At 47.6% G+C, this 19,795-nt stretch overlaps 1 protein-coding gene across 3 annotated transcripts in view; it reads right to left on the minus strand.

Annotated features, from left to right (window-relative positions):
* Positions 1–5,989: 5,989 nt before the first annotated feature.
* The window catches only part of LOC144610469 (tetraspanin-15-like), a 171,923-nt gene continuing 158,117 nt past the window's right edge, over positions 5,990–19,795 (minus strand). For all 3 annotated transcript variants that reach the window (XM_078429204.1, XM_078429205.1, XM_078429203.1), the window contains one exon: positions 5,990–10,390. In XM_078429204.1, the coding sequence (XP_078285330.1) occupies positions 10,088–10,390 (303 nt within the window). In that variant the 3' untranslated portion in view covers positions 5,990–10,087. The remainder of the gene's footprint in view (positions 10,391–19,795) is intronic.

The raw sequence follows: 19,795 nt of genomic DNA on the forward strand, positions 1-19,795 counted from the left end.
ATAAAAAGATTTTAAGTTATGTTGAATATGTTGGCCCCCAAGTGACTTTCTACGTTAGGTACTGCTGGTACATAGTATTACCTCTTGAGGACTTTCTTGGTAAAGTGGTTACCCAACAGCAAATGCCGAGCACTCGAATATCTGGGCCAATCCTTATAACCAGTGACTCGAAACTCAGTTGACATCCATGAAGAAAAGATGTGGAGGATTTTAAAATACTTTGAAAAATATGATCTCAACAGCAGTTTTGCACAGATTAAGTGGCACAGCGGTAGACTTACAGCAAATGCAGCGCCAGAGACCCGGGTTCAATCCTGACTACCGTCTATGTCTGTACGGAGTTTGTACGTTCTTCCCGTGACCTGCGTGGGGTTTTCTCCGAAATCTTCGGTTTCCTCCCACACTCCAAAGACGTGCAGGTTTGTAGGCTAAATGGCTTGGTGTAAATGTAAAAATTGTCCCGAGTGTGTGTAGGATAGTGTTAATGTGCGGGGATTGCTGGTCAGCATGGACTCTGTGGGCCGAATGGCCTGTTCCACGCTGTATCTCTAAACACAAAAGAAAAAAAAAGATCTTCTAGCCTCGTTGGGAAACTCGCTGTTCTTTGATGGAGTTGGCAGCTGCTACTGATAAGTCAGCTCAAATCATATGCTTAATATACCACTGCACCATTTGTAGAGAAGAGCACTTCATTGATTGCCTTAATTAGATCATGAATATGGCTGAGGTAATGCGTACTGAACATCAATAACAATGAGACAAAGTAAGCTGAGAATGAACTGCAGCGTAAAATACAATTCAAAAGACGTTACTGGAACTCTGAATCAAGAATGAATTCTTAATGTATCGCTGGAGTCTCTTGCTCATCAACAAGTGTTACATCACAGCATGGTGAGATGTAAAGATAAGATTGGTGCTAACTATCTCTCACTGATTCCTCCTGGTCTCCGTCCCTACGATCATGTTTTGACCCAGACTCGTACCACGGCCACATACGCCTAACAATGGCCTGTTTCCTTTTATCATCGCTACTTTTTTGCGCATCTTTCATTCAAGTCAATTTTATTTGTATAGCACGTTTAATAAAACAACCCACGTTGACCAAAGTGCTGTACATCAGTTCAGGTGCTAAGAAACGAACATACAATGGCACACAAACATAACAGCACATACATAAACAGTTCACAGCGTCCCCTCAGAGGGCCTCAAACGCTAGGGAGTAGAAATAGGTTTTGAGCCTGGACTTAAAGGAGTCGATGGAGGGGGCAGTTCTGATGGGGAGAGGGATGCTGTTCCACAGTCTAGGAGCTGCAACCGCAAAAGCGCGGTCACCCCTGAGCTTAAGCCTAGACCGCGGGGTAGTCAGTAGCCCCAAGTCGGCCGACCTGAGGGACCTGGAGATAGAGGGGTGGTGAGCCGATTCCTTTTCTCCAGAGATGCTGTCTGACCCGCTGAGTTACTACGCCAGCATTTTGTGTCTATTCACTTGAATATCTTGGCAACAGGCCTCTCTCTCAGCGGGAAGCCAAATAACTGTATGGTATGGAAATTGAACGGTATCTGGCCAAGAAATCGACAGTTCATCTGGTTTTTTTTTGGAAGCGATGAATCATTAGAGTTTGCAATGTGTAATCTCAATGTGTGGGCACAGGGTACAGAATGCACAGTAAATGTCATCTTGTTATCTCTGTGTATGGACGTGCCCACAGTGAACATTGTGCAGAAAATGTAATCAAGTCTCATCGGGAAGTTTGCCACGTTAAATGAGGGTTCCATCCGAACCTCCAGTGCCGTCTGTGTGGAGTTTGCACCCTCTCCAAGTTAGTCACGGGCGCAGCGGTAAAGTTGATGCCTTACAGCACTTGCAGCGCCAGAGACCCGGGTTCGATCCCGACTACGGGTGCTGTCTCCAAAGCAAAGTACAAGTTTGTAGGGTTATTTGGCTTTGTACAAGTGTAATTTGTGCCTGGTATGTGTAGGATAGTGTTCGTGTGCGAGGATCGCTGGTCGGGGCGGACTCGGTGGGCCGAAGGGCCTGATATATGTGCTGTATCTCTAAAACTAAAACTAAAAAAAGTTGATAATAGTTTTGGAATCTGAAAATGAGATGGGGATGATGGCAACACATAGACGATGAGTCTTGTCCCCTTGCTCCCTCGCAGCGCCAGAGACCCGGGATCGACCCTGATTACGGGCGCTGTCTGTGCGGACAAACCCCATCTCATTCCCCCTGGAAGCAAGGCGGCGATCGAGTAAATAAATGCAGAATGGTTCATTGTTGGCCGAGGGGGGAAGATGACAACGAGGCACACAGAGCATTAACATGAATCGGGAGGATGGTGAGACTGGTCTGAGAACGAACTAGGGTGGGGGAGGGATGGAGAGAGAGGTAATTGCACCGGTCTTGGCATGAGCAATAGACAATAGGTGCAAGAGGAGGCCATTCGGCCCTTCGATCCAGCACCGCCATTCAATGTGATCATGGCTGATCATTCCCAATCAGTACCCCGTTCCTGCCTTCTCCCCATACCCCCTGACTCCGCTATCCTTAAGAGCTCTATCCAGCTCTCTCTTGAATGCATTCAGAGAATTGGCCTCCACTGCCTTCTGAGGCAGAACACACTGCATAGGGGGAGGGATGGAGAGAGAGGTAATTGCAGCAGTCTTGGCATGAGCAACACCAAGAGTTGCTGCCTTACAGCAATTACCGCGCCAGACACCCCGGGTTCGATCCCGACTACGGGCGCTGTCTGTACGGAGTTTGTACGTTCTCCCCGTGATCTGCGTGGGTTTTCTCCGAGATCTTTCGGTCACCTCCCACCACTCCAAAGACGTACAGGTTTGTAGGTTAATTGGCTTGGTGTAAATGTAAAACGGTCCATAGTGTGTGTGGGATAGTGTTAGTGTTGCGGTGTGGACTCGATGGGCCGAAGGGGCCGGTTTCCGCGCTGCATCTCTAAAACTGACAAAACTAAAGCTGAAAACTAAAAAAAGTTGATGATAGTTTTGGAATCTGAAAATGAGATGGAAATGATGAGAACACACAGATGATTATTCTTGTCCCCTTGCTCGTTGCAACCTTCACAGCTTTGCATTTGCTGTTTGAATTGAGGTTAAAGGACAGCACCTGAGATATTAATGACAATTCAACCTCCACGTTTCACACTCCGCTTCTTTCAAACACTTAACGTGCAGTCACACCGATGCCCTAAATCCAAATGAGCACAAATTGGATTCTCACAGCCGTTTAAATGTCCCAATCTCAATTCCCCAACTAAATATTCTTCAGGTTGAATCAAGCTGTGCAGAAAATAAAGCCAATTCCAAGATGTCCTGATGAGATTTTTATACCACCTGATGCCCCAGTAGAATGCCCTGGGGCTCTCAAAACTATCTCAATCCCATCTCCAGGATTCATGTCTTAAATAGGACAATATTCCCGATTCCACACATCTCATCTTCCACATGAAGGCTGCGTGACTTGGAGACAAAACAATCCCTTTGATGGGAGACAGGCTTAATAATTAATGTGTAGGAAGGAACTGCAGATGCTGGTTTACACCGAAGATAGACACAAAGTGCGGGAGTGACTCAGTAACTTAATCATTCATTTTAGTTTTAGAGATACAGGTCCTTCAGCCCATCAAGTCCGCACCGACCAGCGATCCCTGCACATCAACTCTACCCTACACACACGAGGGACAATTTAAATTTATACCAAGCTAATTAAACCTTTATATGTTGGAGGAAACTGAGGATCTCGGAGAAAACCCACGCAGGTCACAGGGAGAACAATAGACAATAGGTGTAGGAGTAGGCCATTCGGCCCTTCGAGCCAGCACCGCCATTCAATGTGATCATGGCTGATCATTCTCAATCAGTACCCCGTTCCTGCCTTCTCCCCATACCCCCTGACTCCGCTATCCTTAAGAGCTCTATCTAGCTCTCTCTTGAATGCATTCAGAGAATTGGCCTCCACTACCTTCTGAGGCAGAGAGTTCCACAGATTTACAACTCTCTGACTGAAAACGTTTTTCCTCATCTCCGTTCTAAATGGCCTACCCCTTATTCTTAAACTGTGGCCCCTGGTTCTGGACTCCCCCAACATTGGGAACATGCTTCCTGCCTCTAACGTGTCCAACCCCTTAATAATCTTATACGTTTCGATAAGATCTCCTCTCATCCTTCTAAATTCCAGTGTATACAAGCCTAGTCGATCCAGTCTTTCAACATATGACAGTCCCGCCATTCCGGGAATTAACCTAGTAAACCTACGCTGCACACCCTCAATAGCAAGAATATCCTTCCTCAAACTCTGAACGTACAAACTCTGTACAGACAGCACCCGTAGTCACGATCGAACCCGGGTCTCTGGCGCTGTAAGATGGCAGCTCTACCACTGGACTACCGTGACACCCTGGTTGAGTTATAATGAGTAGGGAGAGCTCAGGTTTTGTCTTTTACATCAGTGAGACCAAGAGTAGATTAGGTTTATACATGAAAATAATTCCCACAATATTACACACAAGAAGTACTGTAATCCAATACCAACCATGATAGACAATAGACAATAGACAGATTTACAACTTTATTAGTGCAAGGAATCCAAAGGTAGATAACTTGATGTTAATAGGTTTAATTGCAAAGTGTGCACAAGTTATTTCTATCCAGGACATTATTATTATCTTCTTCAGTTTGTTTATCAACCATATTGTAGACACAAAATGCTGGAGTAATTCAGCGGGACAAGCAGCATCTCAGGAGAGCAGGAATGGCTGACGTTTCGGGTCGAGACCCTTCTTTAGAAGAGTCTCGAAGAAGGGTCTCGACCCGAAACGTCAGCCATTACTCAAAAATTACTGCAGCATTTTCTGTGTACCTTTGGTTTTAACCAGCAACTACAGTTCCTTCCTACACAAGACCATATTGATACCTATATAAATTTTCAAGGCATGTATTTATTTCTCTTTCCCGAAAAAAATCAATATAATTCAATTTATAAAACAAATCCATCATCCCTAAAGCTGGGGTTGATTTATTCACTCTGGAACTGCATCAATAAAACTGAAAGGACAGATATGATTTAAAACTTCCACAAAATTAGCATGTCTAATATCATTATTCACTTTTAAAAAAAACACGATTCCAAGTTTTTTAAAAATACAATATTTTTAACAGCAGTCTTTACAGCACAAAATAATCTCATAATATTTTCCCAAGTTTTTAACTCCAACCATGTTTTTTAGTGACTTTTTGGATTTTTGTTAATTCTCATTCTGACAAATGACAACCCAACTACGTGTTCTGTCTGTACTGAGCTTCTACGTTCTCCCTGTGACTGCGTGGGTTTTCTCCAGGATCTCCGGTTTCCTCCCACATTCCAGGTTTGCAGGATGATTGGCTTGGTATAATTGTAAATTGTCCTTAGTGTGTGCGGGATAGTAGGATAGTGTTAGTGCGCGGGGATCGCTGGTCGGCGCGAACTCGGTGGGCCGAAGGCTCTGTTCCCTGCGCTTCAAGTCAAATTTATTTGTCACATACACATACACAATGTGCAGTGAAATGAAAGTGGCAATGCCTGCGGGTTGTGCACAAAAAATAATTACAGTTACAGCATATAAATAAAGTTAATAAGTTACTATTAGTGTCGACAAAAATTTAGTCTCTGGGGTTATAAAAGTTGACAGTCCTGATGGCCTGTGGGAAGAAGCTCCGTCTCATCCTCTCCGTTTTCGCAGCGTGACAGCGGAGGCGTTTGCCTGATCGTAGCATCTGGAACAGTCTGTTACTGGGGTGGCAGGGGTCCCTCATGATCTTGCTTGCTCTGGATCTGCACCTCCTGATGTATAGGTCCTGCAGGGGGGCGAGTGTAGTTCCCATGGTGCGTTCTGCCGAACGCACTACTCTCTGCAGGGCCATCCTGTCCTGGGCAGAGCTGTTCCCAAACCAGACTGTAATGTTGCCGGACAGTATGCTCTCTACAGCCCCAGAGTAAAAGCAATGAAGGATCCTCAGAGACACTCTGAATTTCCTCAATTGTCTAAGGTGGTAAAGGCGCTGCTTAGCCTTACCCACCAGTGCGGCAATGTGTGTTGCCCACGTCAGATCCTCTGTGATGCGGACTCCCAAGTATTTAAAACTGCTCACCCTATCCACAGTAGACCCATCTATCTCCAGTGGTGTGTACATCCTTGGATGTTTAGCCCTTCTGAAGCCCTGCGCTGTATCTCTAACACGATGTATTACGTACCTGCCTTAGAATCAAAGGCATTGCAGAATAGTACAAGCTGTGTTCTGCAGCCGATGACACACCTTAATCTCTGAGATCCACAGAACTCACTGTGCTGCTGACACTGCCCTTTCCCCAACCTCGGGGAAAGTATTGTTACAAATCAACGCCAACATTAAAGGTTAGTTAACTGCCTGACAACATTACAACATGGAAGATTAAGCTTGTCAGGGTTCTGTGGGCTTGCAGGTACATTGCAACCTCTGCAGTGTCCAGGTGATATAGAACACACCCGCCGATGGAGACTGACTTGCTGTGTGATGTTTCATCTCCATCAAGGACACACCTTGCATGGACGAGCAGGCACCTTCTCCCTCTGGGCAGCATGGTGGCCCCTAGCCTCACAGCGCCAGAGACCCGGGTTCGATCCTGACTACGGGCGCTGTCTGTACGGAGTTTGTACATTCTCCCCGTGACCGCGTGGGTTTTTCCTGGCGGCTCTGGCTTCCTCCCACATTCCAAGACGTACAGGTTGGTATAAGAAAATAACTGCAGATGCTGGTACAAATCGATTTATTCACAAAATGCTGGAGTAACTCAGCAGGTCAGGCAGCATCTCGGGAGAGAAGGAATGGGTGACGTTTCGGGTCGAGACCCTTCTTCAGACTGATGTCAGGGGTGGGACAAATGATGGATATAGGTGGAGACAGGAAGATAGAGGGAGATCTGGGAAGGAGGAGGGGAAGGGAGGGACAGAGGAGCTATCTGAAGTTGGAGAAGTCGACGTTCATACCACCGGGCTGCAAACTGCCCAGGCGAAATATGAGGTGCTGCTCCTCCAATTTCCGGCGGGCCTCACTATGGCACTGGAGGAGGCCCATGACAGAGAGGTCAGACTGGGAATGGGAGGGGGAGTTAAAGTGCTGGGCCACCGGGAGATCAGTTGCGTTAATGCGGACCGAGCGCAGGTGTTCAGCGAAGCGATCGCCGAGCCTGCGCTTGGTTTCGCCGATATAAATAAGTTGACATCTAGAGCAGCGGATGCAATAGATGAGGTTAGAGGAGGTGCAGGTGAACCTCTGTCTCACCTGGAAAGACTGTTTGGGTCCTTTGATGGAGTTGAGGGGGGAGGTAAAGGGACAGGTGTTGCATCTCGTGCGGTTGGTAGGTTAATTGGCTTCAGTAAAAGTTGTGAATTGTCGCTAATGCGTAGGATAATGCTAGTGCATGGGGATTTCTGGTCGGCGCGGACCCAATGGGTCGAAGGGCCTGTTTCCATGCTGTATCTCTAAACTAAACTAAACTAAGACGCGCCGTAGAAAGCATACTAGCGAGACGCATCACAGCGACAGCTCCATCGAAGACCACTGGAAATTGTGGACTCAGTCCAGACCACCACACAAACCGACCTCCCTTCCACATCTACACTTCACGCTGCCTCGGCAAGGCCACTAGCCTAATCATAGACCAGTCGCACCCTGGCCACTCCCTCTCCCGTCAGACAAGAGGTTTAGAAGTGTGAAAACGCACACCTCCAGATTCAGGGACAGTTTCTTCTCAGCTATTATTAATCAACTGAACCATCCTAATAACAACGGGAGAGCGGTCCTGAGCTAACTACTAGATTGGAGACCCTCGGACTGTCATCAGACGTTACTGCACATTTATCTTGCACTAAACGTTGTTCTCTTTATCGTATATATGTACACTGTCGATGACTCGATTGTAATCATGTACAGTCTTTCCTTGACTGGTTAGCACGCAACAAAAAAGCTTTCCACTGTACCTTGGTGCTCGTGAAATAAACTAAACTAAAATAAACTGAACCAAAATCATTTTGCATTGTTGTTGAGCAAGCACTTATCAAAAATGATCATAACACTGGGAGATGTGCGCTTGTAGGAATTGAATATTCTCTGTATGGATCTCATGTGGGGAAAGTGGACAGGTTAGTGCGGTCACGGTGGCGCGGCGGTAGAGTTGCTGCCTTACAGCGAATGCAGCACCGGAGACCCGGGTTCGATCCTGACTACGGGTGCTGTCTGTACAGAGTTTGTACATTCAGAGTTCGAGGAAGGATATTCTTGCTATTGAGGGCGTGCAGCGTAGGTTTACTAGGTTAATTCCCGGAATGGCGGGACTGTCGTATGTTGAAAGACTGGAGCGACTAGGCTTGTATACACTGGATTTTAGAAGGATGAGAGGGGATCTTATCGAAACATAAGATTATTAAGGGGTTGGACACGTTAGTTTGCATGTTCTCCCCGTGGGTTTTCTCCGAGATCTTCGGTTTCCTCCCGCACTCCAAAGACGTACAGGTTTGTAGGTTAATTGGCTTGGTAAATGTAAAAATTGTCTCCAGTGGGTGTAGGATAGTGTTAATGTGCAGGGATCGCTGGTCAGCGCAGACCTGGTGGGCCGAAGGGCCTGTTTCCGCGCTGTATCTCTAAACTAAACTAGTGATTCTGGAAATTGTTCCTCTGCCTCAGAGTGTGGGGGGGGGGGAGCTTCCTTCTGCTCAACAGCACCTCCAGTGTAGAAACAAAGAACTGCAGATGCCGGTTCATACCAAAGATATACACAAAATGTTGGAGTAAAAAGCATGGGTGACGTTTTGGGTCGGGACTCTTCCTCAGGGTGAAAGTAGGAGGTCGAGGGATTGGGAAAGAGCTGAAGACTGCAAGTTGGGGCCTAACCAAGACCATCATCCAAGATTGAGTAGCTACAACTTAGCCTGCCTTTGCTTGCAGCTTCTTATATCATCAGGTTCAGCTGAAGAATTTACAAAGCACGTTTCCCTTTCAAAAATAGGATTTAATTTTCCTTTTAATCAGGTTGCTTGACACATGGAACCCAACAGGAAGTTGGGTAGTGCAAGAAGGAACTGGAGATGCTGGTTTACACTGGAGATACACACAAAATGGCGGCACAGTGGCGCAGTGGTAGAGTTGCTGCCTTACAGCGAATGCAGCGCCGGAGACCCGGGTTCGATCCCGACTACGGGTGCCGTCTGTACGGAGTTTGCACGTTCTCCCCGTGACCTGCGTGGGTTTTCTCCAAGATCTTCGGTTTCCTCCCACACTCCAAAGACGTACAGGTTTGTAGGTTAATTGGCTGGGCAAATGTAAAAATTGTCCCTAGTGGGAGTAGGATAGTGTTAATGTGCGGGGATCGCTAGGTGGCGCGGACCCGGTGGGCCGAAGGGGTCAGTGGTAGGTAACTCAGTGGGTCTGGCAGCATCTCTGGAGAGAAGGAATAGGTGATGTTTCAGGTAGAGACCCTTCATCAGTCTGAAGAAGGAAGTTGGGTGGAATCTATGCTGACTGGTCACTAGTGTTGCCTGATCACTAGGGTTGCCAACTGTCCCGTATTAGCCGGGACATCCCATATTTTGGGCTAAATTGGTTTGTCCCATACCGGACCGCCCTTGTCCCGTATTAGGCCCAGATGGCGCTGTAGGCCCGGACACTGTAGGCCCGGACACAGTAGGCCCGGACACTGTAGGCCCGGACACTGTAGGCACGGACACTGTAGGCCCGGACACTGTAGGCCTGGATACTGTAGGCCCGAAGGCCCGGGCGCCCCCTAATGGAGGTTGCGTAGCAACCCGCTTCCCGGCCCAGGCGGCTGCCAATGGTGGAGCTGGAGCACGGCTGGGTGAGGTCACGTGGGGCGCGGGGCGGTGACGTCACCCTTTGCCCCTTATTTGGAAGTGAGGAAGTCGGCAACCGAAGTGATCACACTCTATTTTGTTCCCCGATGCCACTGTTGGGCACTGTGACTGATGAGAGCATGCGACTGCCTGTCACATGCAGACAGGACCATCACACGCTGGTCTCATCATGCATGTCGTATCCACTATCTTAATTCCGTGTCCTGAAACTGGCCGGTGACAGTTGTTTCTGGATGTTGGAGTCCAACCTCTTCCTGCTCTGTGTCGATCGGTTGGGTGTCATGAAGGGGATTCAACGGATTGGGGTCGTCGGCTTCTTCGAATGGCTGGTAACCTTCCTCCCTGGGCCAGCACATGCACCAGCCGCCCCCACTGAGGTCCAATTGCTCGTAGGGAATTGACCTTCCGAACATTCTGAATCCATCCACTTCGTCCATGTGTTCCGAGAGCTTCTCCAGGTACAAACAACTCAGTATAATCCCAAGAACCTGTAACAGATAACAGATAACAGGCCAGTTTAAGTTCACGGTTAAATGGCTCGGAACACCGAACACCTAAGAGTTCCAGAACAAGGGGCCACAAGAATAAAGGGGAGTCCATTTAAAACTGAGGTGAGAAAAAACCTTTTCACCCAGAGAGTTGTGAATTTGTGGAATCCTCTGCCGCAGAGGGCAGTGGAGGCCAATTCACTGGATGAATTTAAAAGAGAGTTAGATAGAGCTCTCGGGGCTAGTGGAATCGAGGGGTATGGGGAGAAGGCAGGCACGGGTTACTGATTGTGGATGATCAGCCATGATCACAATGAATGGCGGTGCTGGCTCGAAGGGCCAAATGGCCTCCTCCTGCACCAATTTTCTACGTTTCAATGTTTCCACAGCGCAGGAACATGCCCTTCGGCCCAAACTGTGAGCAGTTTCGGGCCCCGCGTCTGAGGAAGGTTGTGCTGGCATTGGAGAGGGTCCAGAGGAGGTTTTACGAGAATGATCCCAGGAATGATTGGGTTAATATATTCACAAAATGCTGGAGTAACTCAGCAGGTCAGGCAGCATCTCGGGAGAGAAGGAATGGGCGACGTTTCAGGTCGAGACCATTCTTCAGACTGATGTCAGGGGGGGCGGCACAAAGGAAGGATATAGGTGGAGACAGGAAGATAGAGGGAGATCTGGGAAGGGGAGGGGAAGAGAGGGACAGAGGAACTATCTAAAGTTGGAGAAGTCAATGTTCATACCACTGGGCTGCAAGCTGCCAGGCGAAATATGAGGTGCTGTTCCTCCAATTTCCGGTGGGCCTCACTATGGCACTGGAGGAGGCCCATGACAGAAAGGTCAGACTGGGTACGGGAGGGGGAGTTGAAGTGCTCAGCCACCGGGAGATCAGATTGGTTAATGCGTACCGAGCGCAGATGTTGAGCGAAGCGATCGCCGAGCCTGCGTTTGGTTTCGCCGATGTAAATACGTTGGCGTCTGGAACAGCGGATGTTAATATATGATGAGCTTTTGACGGCACTGGGCCTGAACTCACTGGAGTTTAGAAGAATGAGGGGGGGCCTCATGGAAACTTACTGAATAGTGAAAGGCCTGGATAGAGTCGATGCGGAGAGGATGTTTCCACTAGTGGGAGAGTCTAGGCCCAGACACCACAGCCTCGGAATAAAAGACGTCCCTTTAGAAAGGAGATGGGGAGGAGTTTCTTTAGTCAGAGGGTGGTGAATCTGTGGAATTCATTGCCACAGAAGGCTGTGGAGGCCGTCATTGGATATTTTTAAGGCAGAGATTGACAGGGGAGGGAGGGTGGAAGGGTGGGAGGGGGGAGGATAATGGGGAGTTGAGGGGGATTGAGTGGGGGGGAGGGGAAGGGGGGGGGAGGGGGAGTGAGGGGGGAGGAGAGGGGGAAGGGGGGGAGGGGGAGGATAATGGGAAGTTGAGGGGGATGGAGTGGGGGGGAGGGGAAGGGGGGTGAGGGGGAGGGGGAGGGAGGGGGAAGGAGAGGGGGGAGGGGGAAGGAGAGGGGGGAGGGGGAGGGGAGCAGGAGAGGTTTGGGCCCAATGGGTCCACTTGGTCCTGTATCCCTCTAAACCCATCCCATCCATGTACCCTTCTAAATGCTTCTTAAGCGTTGCAATCGTACCTGCCTCAACTATCTTCTCCGGCAGCTCGTTCCATTCACCCACCACTATTTGTGTGAAAACGTTACCCCTCAGTTTCCTATTAAATCTTCCCTCCCCCCACCCCCCCTCATCTTAAACCTCTGTCCCACATCCCCAGGTTACAAACATAGAGCCAACCTATACATCATCCTACCACAACCAGAGAGCAGTCCTGAACTGCTATCTTACCTCTTTGGTGACCCTCAGACTATCCTTAATCCGACTTTGCTGGCTTTACCTTGCACTAAACGTTATTGAACACTGTAAATGGCTCGATGTAATCATGTATTGTCTTTCCGTTGTCTGGATAGCACGCAACAAAAGCTTTTCACTGTACTTTGGTATACGTGACAATAAACTAAACTGTAGATTGACCCATTGGTCCTAAAATCCACAGGTGATAGCGGATTGTAATTTGAGGAGACCTTGGTGAGAGAAAGGATTCTGATTGAGTTTTTATGTAGAATTAATGCACAAGATCCCTTTTAACGCGTCAAGATTGATTGCTTCTCACATTTTGTCTTAGCCCACGACTGTTCTCAGTCTGAACGCGCATTGTGGCAGATTGCAGCAAAAATTTCTGGTCCTGCATGAATGATTTTTTATTCACCTCAAGTCAAGCGATAAATTAAATCACTGGTTCCCAGCTCACAAGCTCTGTCGGCCTGGGACAGACGAAACAGTGTCTGAGGAAGGGTCTCGAGCCAAATCGTCAACCCATTCCTTCCCTCCAGAGATGCTGCCTGAGTTACTCCAGCATTTTGTGTCTCTCTTCGGGAAAGAGGATGGGCTGTTCGATTGTCCCTCCCCATCCCGCCTCGAACGGCAGCACGATAGCGAGAGAGTGACAATGAAGGAGGGGAAATTCCCCCAGCGGATCTGCCCTAAGGTTCTGAAGCAAATACCCTGGCGGCTGTTTGATAACCCAACGAGCAGCAACAATATTATGATTCCTATTATGATTCCTATTATGACATGCATTTCATATCATATCATATATATACAGCCGGAAACAGGCCTTTTCGGCCCACCAAGTCCGTGCCGCCCAGCGATCCCCGCACATTAACACTATCCTACACCCACTAGGGACAATTTTTACATTTACCCAGCCAATTAACCTACATACCTGTACGTCATTTGGGACAGTATCATCCAAAGAAGAAGGTATCTTTAAATGCTGGAGTAACTCAGCAGGTCAGGCAGCATCTAGGAGAGAGGGCCAGGAGAGAAGATATCCAAAGAAGAATATCAATGCCAAACGCTCACCCAAATGTCGTAAACACAGAGAATTAACATTAATTTAAAATACCGCAGAATTATTTATCCAGACCTTTCCGTGCGGAAAGAAACGAAAAGCACAATTTATTCCAACTCGAAGACCTGCCTTCCCAACGTCTTTGTGGCTTTGCTGTCATCCCTGGTGAAATCAATATTTTCTGATGGTTTTCCCTATTTATTTTGCATTAATCATGCCTGAACTCCATCTTACTTTCATGAGATTGTCTCACAGCCACCGAGGTACGCCACGTTATCATTGATCTGATACTTGTGAGCATGGCTGAATAATTGGATGATAATCGCAAAGAGATGGCCACATGCTCCGGATACCTCCCACGCATCCCAACGACGCGCGTGTCGGTGGGTTAATTGGCCGCTGTGAATTGCTCCTCGTATGAAGGTAAGTGGTAGTGTAGGAAAATAACTGCAGATGCTGGTACAAAATCGAAGGTATCACAAAATGCTGGAGTAACTCAGCAGGTCAGGCAGCATCTCAGGAGAGAGGGTCTGGACCCGAAACATCACCCATTTCTTCTCTCCTGGGATGCTGCCTGGCCTGCTGAGTTACTCCAGCATTTTGTGAAATAAATACCTTCTAGGAGAGAGGGAGTAGGTGACTCCCTCTCTCACAGATGTTGCCTGACCTGCTGAGTTACTCCAGCATTTTGTGACACCGTGATTTCTTGAAAAATCCCATCTCACTCACTTAGCATTTTACCTCATTATTAGGACATGTCTTGCTTTAGATGTCCACCACCTGTGTTGCCAAATAAACCACCTGGGAGCTCAAAATGAGGAGGCCCTTAAACAGCGAGAGCAAACTTGTATTTTAATATCGAGGAGAAATGAAAAAAAAAAAAATCATCTTTTTGCCTGCAGTCATCAATATTGGCTGCTCATCAGAAATATCCTGCATTAAGCATCGGTGGGTTAATTGGCCGCTGTGAATTGCTCCTCGTATGAAGGTGAGTGGTAGTGTAGGAAAATAACTGCAGATGCTGGTACAAAACGAAGGTATCACAAAATGCTGGAGTAACTCAGCGGGTCAGGCAGCATCTAGGAGAGAGAGAATGGGTGACGTTTCGGGTCGAGACCATAAGTGGTAGAATCGGGTGGGAAGTGACGGGGAGAATAACATAGGGTTACTGTAAATTGAAGATCCACACAGATTTAAAAGGACACAATGAGCTGGAGTAACTCAGCGGGTCAGGCAGCATCTTTGGAGGAGATAGATACTAAATGCTTGAGTAACTCAGCAGGACGCAACATTTCTGAGGGGAAGGAATGGGTGACGTTTCGGGTCGAGCCCCTTCCTTAGACTAAGAGTCGGGGAGACTAAAGGTATGGAAAGGTAAGGTGTGAAAATGACAGATCAAAGCAGATAATTACACACTGTTATTACATACAATGTGAAAAGAGAAGAAAAATGTTATACCCTTTATCCTGTATGTGTATACTGAGGACAACTTGACTGTAATCATGTGTAGTCTTTCCATTGACTGGATAGAAACATAGAAACATAGAAAATAGGTGCAGGAGTAGGCCATTCGGCCCTTCGAGCCTGCACCGCCATTCTATATGATCATGGCTGATCATCCAGCTCAGTAACCTGTACCTGCCTTCTCTCCATACCCCCTGATCCCTTTAGCAAAAAGGGCCACATATAAGGGCCCTCTTAAATTAAGCAATGAACTGACCTCAACTACCTTCTGTGGCAGAGAATTCCACAGACTCACCACTCTCTGTGTGAAGAAATGTTTTCTCATCTCGGTCCTAAAAGACTTCCCCCTTATCCTTAAGCTGTGACCCCTGGTTCTGGACTCCCCCAACATCGGGAACAATCTCCCCGCATCTAGCCTCTCCAACCCCTTAAGAATTTTATATGTTTCTATAAGATCCCCCCTCAGTCTTCTAAATTCCAGCGAGTACAAGCCTAGTCTATCCAATCTTTCTTTATATGAAAGTCCCGCCATCCCAGGGATCAATCTGGTGAACCTTCTCTGTACTCCCGCTGTACAACACAAGGCTTTTCACTGTACCTCGGCACACGTGACAACCTTAAGCTAAACTAAAACCGGAGGAAAGCAAGGCAATCACAGGGAGAACATGCAAACTCCACACAGGCAACAGCTGAGGTCAGCTTTGATCGAATCCGGGTCTCTGGTGCTCTACCACTGTGCCACCATGCCGACCAAATCTCAACTAGCCCCGCTTGCATGCATTTTGCCCACATCCCTCTAAACCTCTTCTATCCATGCAGTTGTCCAGATAGCATTTAAATGTTGTTATAGTGCCTGCCTCAACTACCTCTGGAATCTCAGCAGCTCGCGAGGTACAAACATTTCTCTGCATCTCCCCTCAAGACATTTTTTTTTGCCACAGGTTTCCCATATTGACGAATTCTACAGAGGGAATGGTTATTTCTACATTCACACTATCAAAGCCACTAATCATCTGAACATCTCTATTAAGCCTTTTATTATCCTTCCCTGTTCCAAGGAAGGTTTGATTTAATAAAGAGGATTAATAGCACGTCTATTGTTTCATAGTCTTCAAACTTGCACTCGAGTTGAAGCATGCAGAAAATGCCTTTTAACACGAGAGAGAAAAAAAAAGGGATTTATCCTGTTGAAAAAGGCGACAAGGTTAAGACCGGTATTACGGGATGACTGAAAGATGATCACAATCCCAATGGGGCCCACGTTGTCGACCTCCCCGTGGTGAGCCCTGTCAACTGACCTCAGTCAGGTGAACGACAACAAACGGAGACGGCAGAAGCAGAAGCAGATTCATAATTTCTGCTGCCTCAAACGCAAGAAGAAGAAGACAATCCCAATCATACTTTATTAGCCAAGTATGTTTTGCAACATACGAGGAATTTAATTTGCCATACCAGTCTTAACAATAAAAAGCAACAGGACACGCAAAATACATTTTAACGTGAACATCCACCACAGTGACTCCTCCACATTCCTCACCGTGATGGAAGGCGAACAAAAGTTCAACCTCTCCCTTCTTTGTCCTCCCGCGGTCGGGGGCCTCGAACCTTCCGAACTGTTGCAGCACCTCTAACCAAAGATACTAGAGGAACAAGATGAACCACTCCGTTGAAATCGCCTTTACTGAAGTGTAGTGCGCAAAGGAGCGTGACGCCCGCCATTTTAGTAAGCAAAACCGCCGTTCGTTATGCCTCTCGCAGTGTAATCAGTGTTTTGGGGGAACAGTATGTGTGATGATACCATTAAAATGCAGAATATATCTCATCTATCAATTCACAGATTTTTGTTATTTTTCTTTTTAAATGTTTCTGAAAGTTTCTGCCTACTAAAATGGTGGCGTGACGTACTCGGTTTTCAGGGTCGAGTGGTCTATCTTGTTCCTCTAGTATCTTTGCCTGACTGTTGCAGGGTGGAGTATACTGTAACAAGCCTCATCTGATGGAACACGATGGTCTCAGAGGGTTGTTGGACTTCTGTACTCCATCAGGATGGCACAGTGTAGCAATGATAGACTTGCTGCCTTACTTCGCCAGAGACCCAGGTTCGATCCAGAGCATGGGTGTTGTCTGTACGGAGTCATAGACAATAGACAATAGGTGCAGGAGGAGGCCATTCGGCCCTTCGAGCCAGCACTGCCATTCAATGTGATCATGGCTGATCATTCTCAATCAGTACCCCGTTCCTACCTTCTCCCCATACCCCCTAACTCCGCTATCCTTAAGAGCTCGATCTTGCTCTCTCTTGAATGCATTCAGAGAATTGGCCTCCACTGCCTTCTCAGGCAGAGAATTCCACAGATTCACAACTCTCTGACTGAAAAGGTTTTTCCTCATCTCCGTTCTAAAGGGCCTACCCCTTATTCTTAAACTGTGGCCCCTTGTTCTGGACTCCCCCAACATTGGGAACATGTTTCCTGCCTCTAACGTGTCCAACCCTTTAATAATCTTATACGTTTCGATAAGATCTCCTCTCATCCTTCTAAATTCCAGTGTATACAAGCCTAGTCGCTCCAGTCTTTCAACATATGATAGTCCCGCCATTCCGGGAATTAACCTAGTAAACCTACGCTGCACGCCCTGTTTGTACATTCTCCCTAAGATCACGAGGGTTTTCTCCGGGTGCTCTGGTTTCCTCCCATTCCCAAGACATATATAGGTTTCTAGGTTAATTGGCTCTGTAAATTGCAAGATTTACATGGCCGATCATTGATGTGCAATTATCAATTAGCCAACTGTTCTGTGGAATTTTTGTTTCGAGAGCACCTTTGTGTGGGCCTGCTGTCGGTAAGTATTACACTTCCATCTGTTTGCTTGTCATTTGCCTAGCAATTCAAATGGAAGAGATGATGAATGCAAATGGACATCTTGGCAGGTATTTCAATCTCATGACTGCATTAGCTCAATCCGCCTTAAGCAGGAAGGAATAATTTGCAATTATCTGGTGCTTTTCATAATGTCATCTCAAGTCTTTGGCAACCGTTGCAGTCATCTCTCAAGAGAACAAGCTCCCAGACTGTAATTCTTTGCCACAGGACGCTGTGGAGGCCAAGTCAGTGGACATTTTTAAGGCAGAGATAGATAGATTCTTGATTCGTACGGGTGTCTGAGGTTATGGGGAGAAGGCAGGAGAATGGGGTTAAGACATATCAGCTATAACTGAATGGTGGAGTAGAATTGATGGGCCAAATGGCCTAATTCTACTCCTATCACTTATGACCTTTGGGTCCTAGAGCATAGAGCAGTACAGCACAGGAACAGACCCTTCAGCCCACAATGTCCAACCCAAACTTGGTGCTAAGGTAAACCAATCTTCTCTGCCTGCCCATGATACATTTCCCAGCAGGTCAGGCAGCATCCCTGGAGAACATGGAGAGGCAACTCTTCGGGTCGGGCCACTTCTTCAGACCGATTGTGGTGTAGTGGGGGGGGGGGGGGGGGGGGGGGGGGAAGCTGGAAGAGAGGAGGGGCAGGACAAAATCTGGCAAGTGATAGGTGGATACAGGTGAGATAGAAAATATGAGGATTGAGGATAGAAGAGGTGAGAATTGTGAACCCAGGGAAAGGAATATATACTTGGAAGGGGATAGGGGGGAAGGTGAAATAGAAACATAGAAAATAGGTGCAGGACTAGGTCATTCAGCCCTTCGAGCCAGCACCGCCATTCAATATGATCATGGCTGATCATCCAAAATCAGTACCCCGTTCCTGCTTTTTCCCCATATCCCTTGATTCCGTTAGCCCTAAGAGCTATATCTAACTCTCTCTTGGAAACATCCAGTCAATTGGCCTCCACTGCCTTCTGTGGCGGAGAATTCCACAAATTCACAACTCTCTGGCTGAAAAAGTTTTTCCTCATCCCAGTCCTAAATGGCCGACCCCTTATTCTTAAACTGAAATAGGTGCATATCCAGGTAGGCACAAGCAAGAAAGGAGGAAAACATGCAAGGGGGATGGGGTATGGGATTGTTTGTAGGTTACCTATTATTGGGGAAATCATATCTTGGGGTTGCAAGCTACCCAAACAGAACATGAGGTGCTATTCCTCCAGTTTGCATGTGGCCTCACTCTAGCAGTGGAGGAGGCCCCGGACAGAAATGTTCGTGTGGTAATGGGAATGGGAGTTAAAATGGTTTAGTTTAGTTTAGTTTAGTTTAGTTTAGTTTAGAGATACAGGATGGAAACAGGCCCTTCGGCCCACCAGGTCTGCGCTGACTAGCGATCCCCGCACATTAACGCTATCCTACACACACTGGGGGACAATTTTACATTTACCAAGCCAATTTACCTACGTCTTTGTAGTGCGGGAGGAAACCGAAGATCTCAGTGAAAACCCACGCAGTCACGGGGAGAACGTACAAACTCCGTACAGACAGCGCCCGCAGTCGGGATCGAACCCGGGTCTCTGGCGCTGGAAGCGCTGCGCTGTAAGGCAGTAACTCTACCGCTGCGCCACCCTGCGGCCCTAGAGATTGGCAACCTAGAGATCCAGCCGACTGCAAGTGTTCGGCGAAAAGGTCGCCTAACTCCTTGTGTCAAGAGTAATCGATAAGGTTATCTTTACAATTCATGCAGTGAGAAGAAATATGGACCAACTCTGTCATGTCCTCAGACTTTACTGTAGAGAGGCAGTTGGGAAACAGGCCCTTCAGCCTACCGCATCCCCACAGGCCAGCGATCACCCGCACACGAGCACCATCCTACCCACGAGGGCCGACTTACAATTTACAGAAGCAAATGAACCCGCAACCCTGCACGTCTTTGGAGTGTGGGAAGAAACCGGAGCACCCGGAGAAAACCCTCAGGGTCACCGGGAGAACGTACAAACTCCGTACAGACAGCGGCTGTGGTCAGGATTGAACCCGGGTCTCTGGGGCTGTGAGGCAGCAACTCTGCCGCTGCGTCACCGTGCCGCACATCCGCAGGGGCAGATTAAAGACGTACAGGCATGTAGGTTAATTGACTGGGCAAATG

The sequence above is a fragment of the Rhinoraja longicauda genome, chromosome 36, assembly GCF_053455715.1.
Source record: "Rhinoraja longicauda isolate Sanriku21f chromosome 36, sRhiLon1.1, whole genome shotgun sequence".
Lineage (NCBI taxonomy): Eukaryota > Metazoa > Chordata > Chondrichthyes > Rajiformes > Arhynchobatidae > Rhinoraja > Rhinoraja longicauda.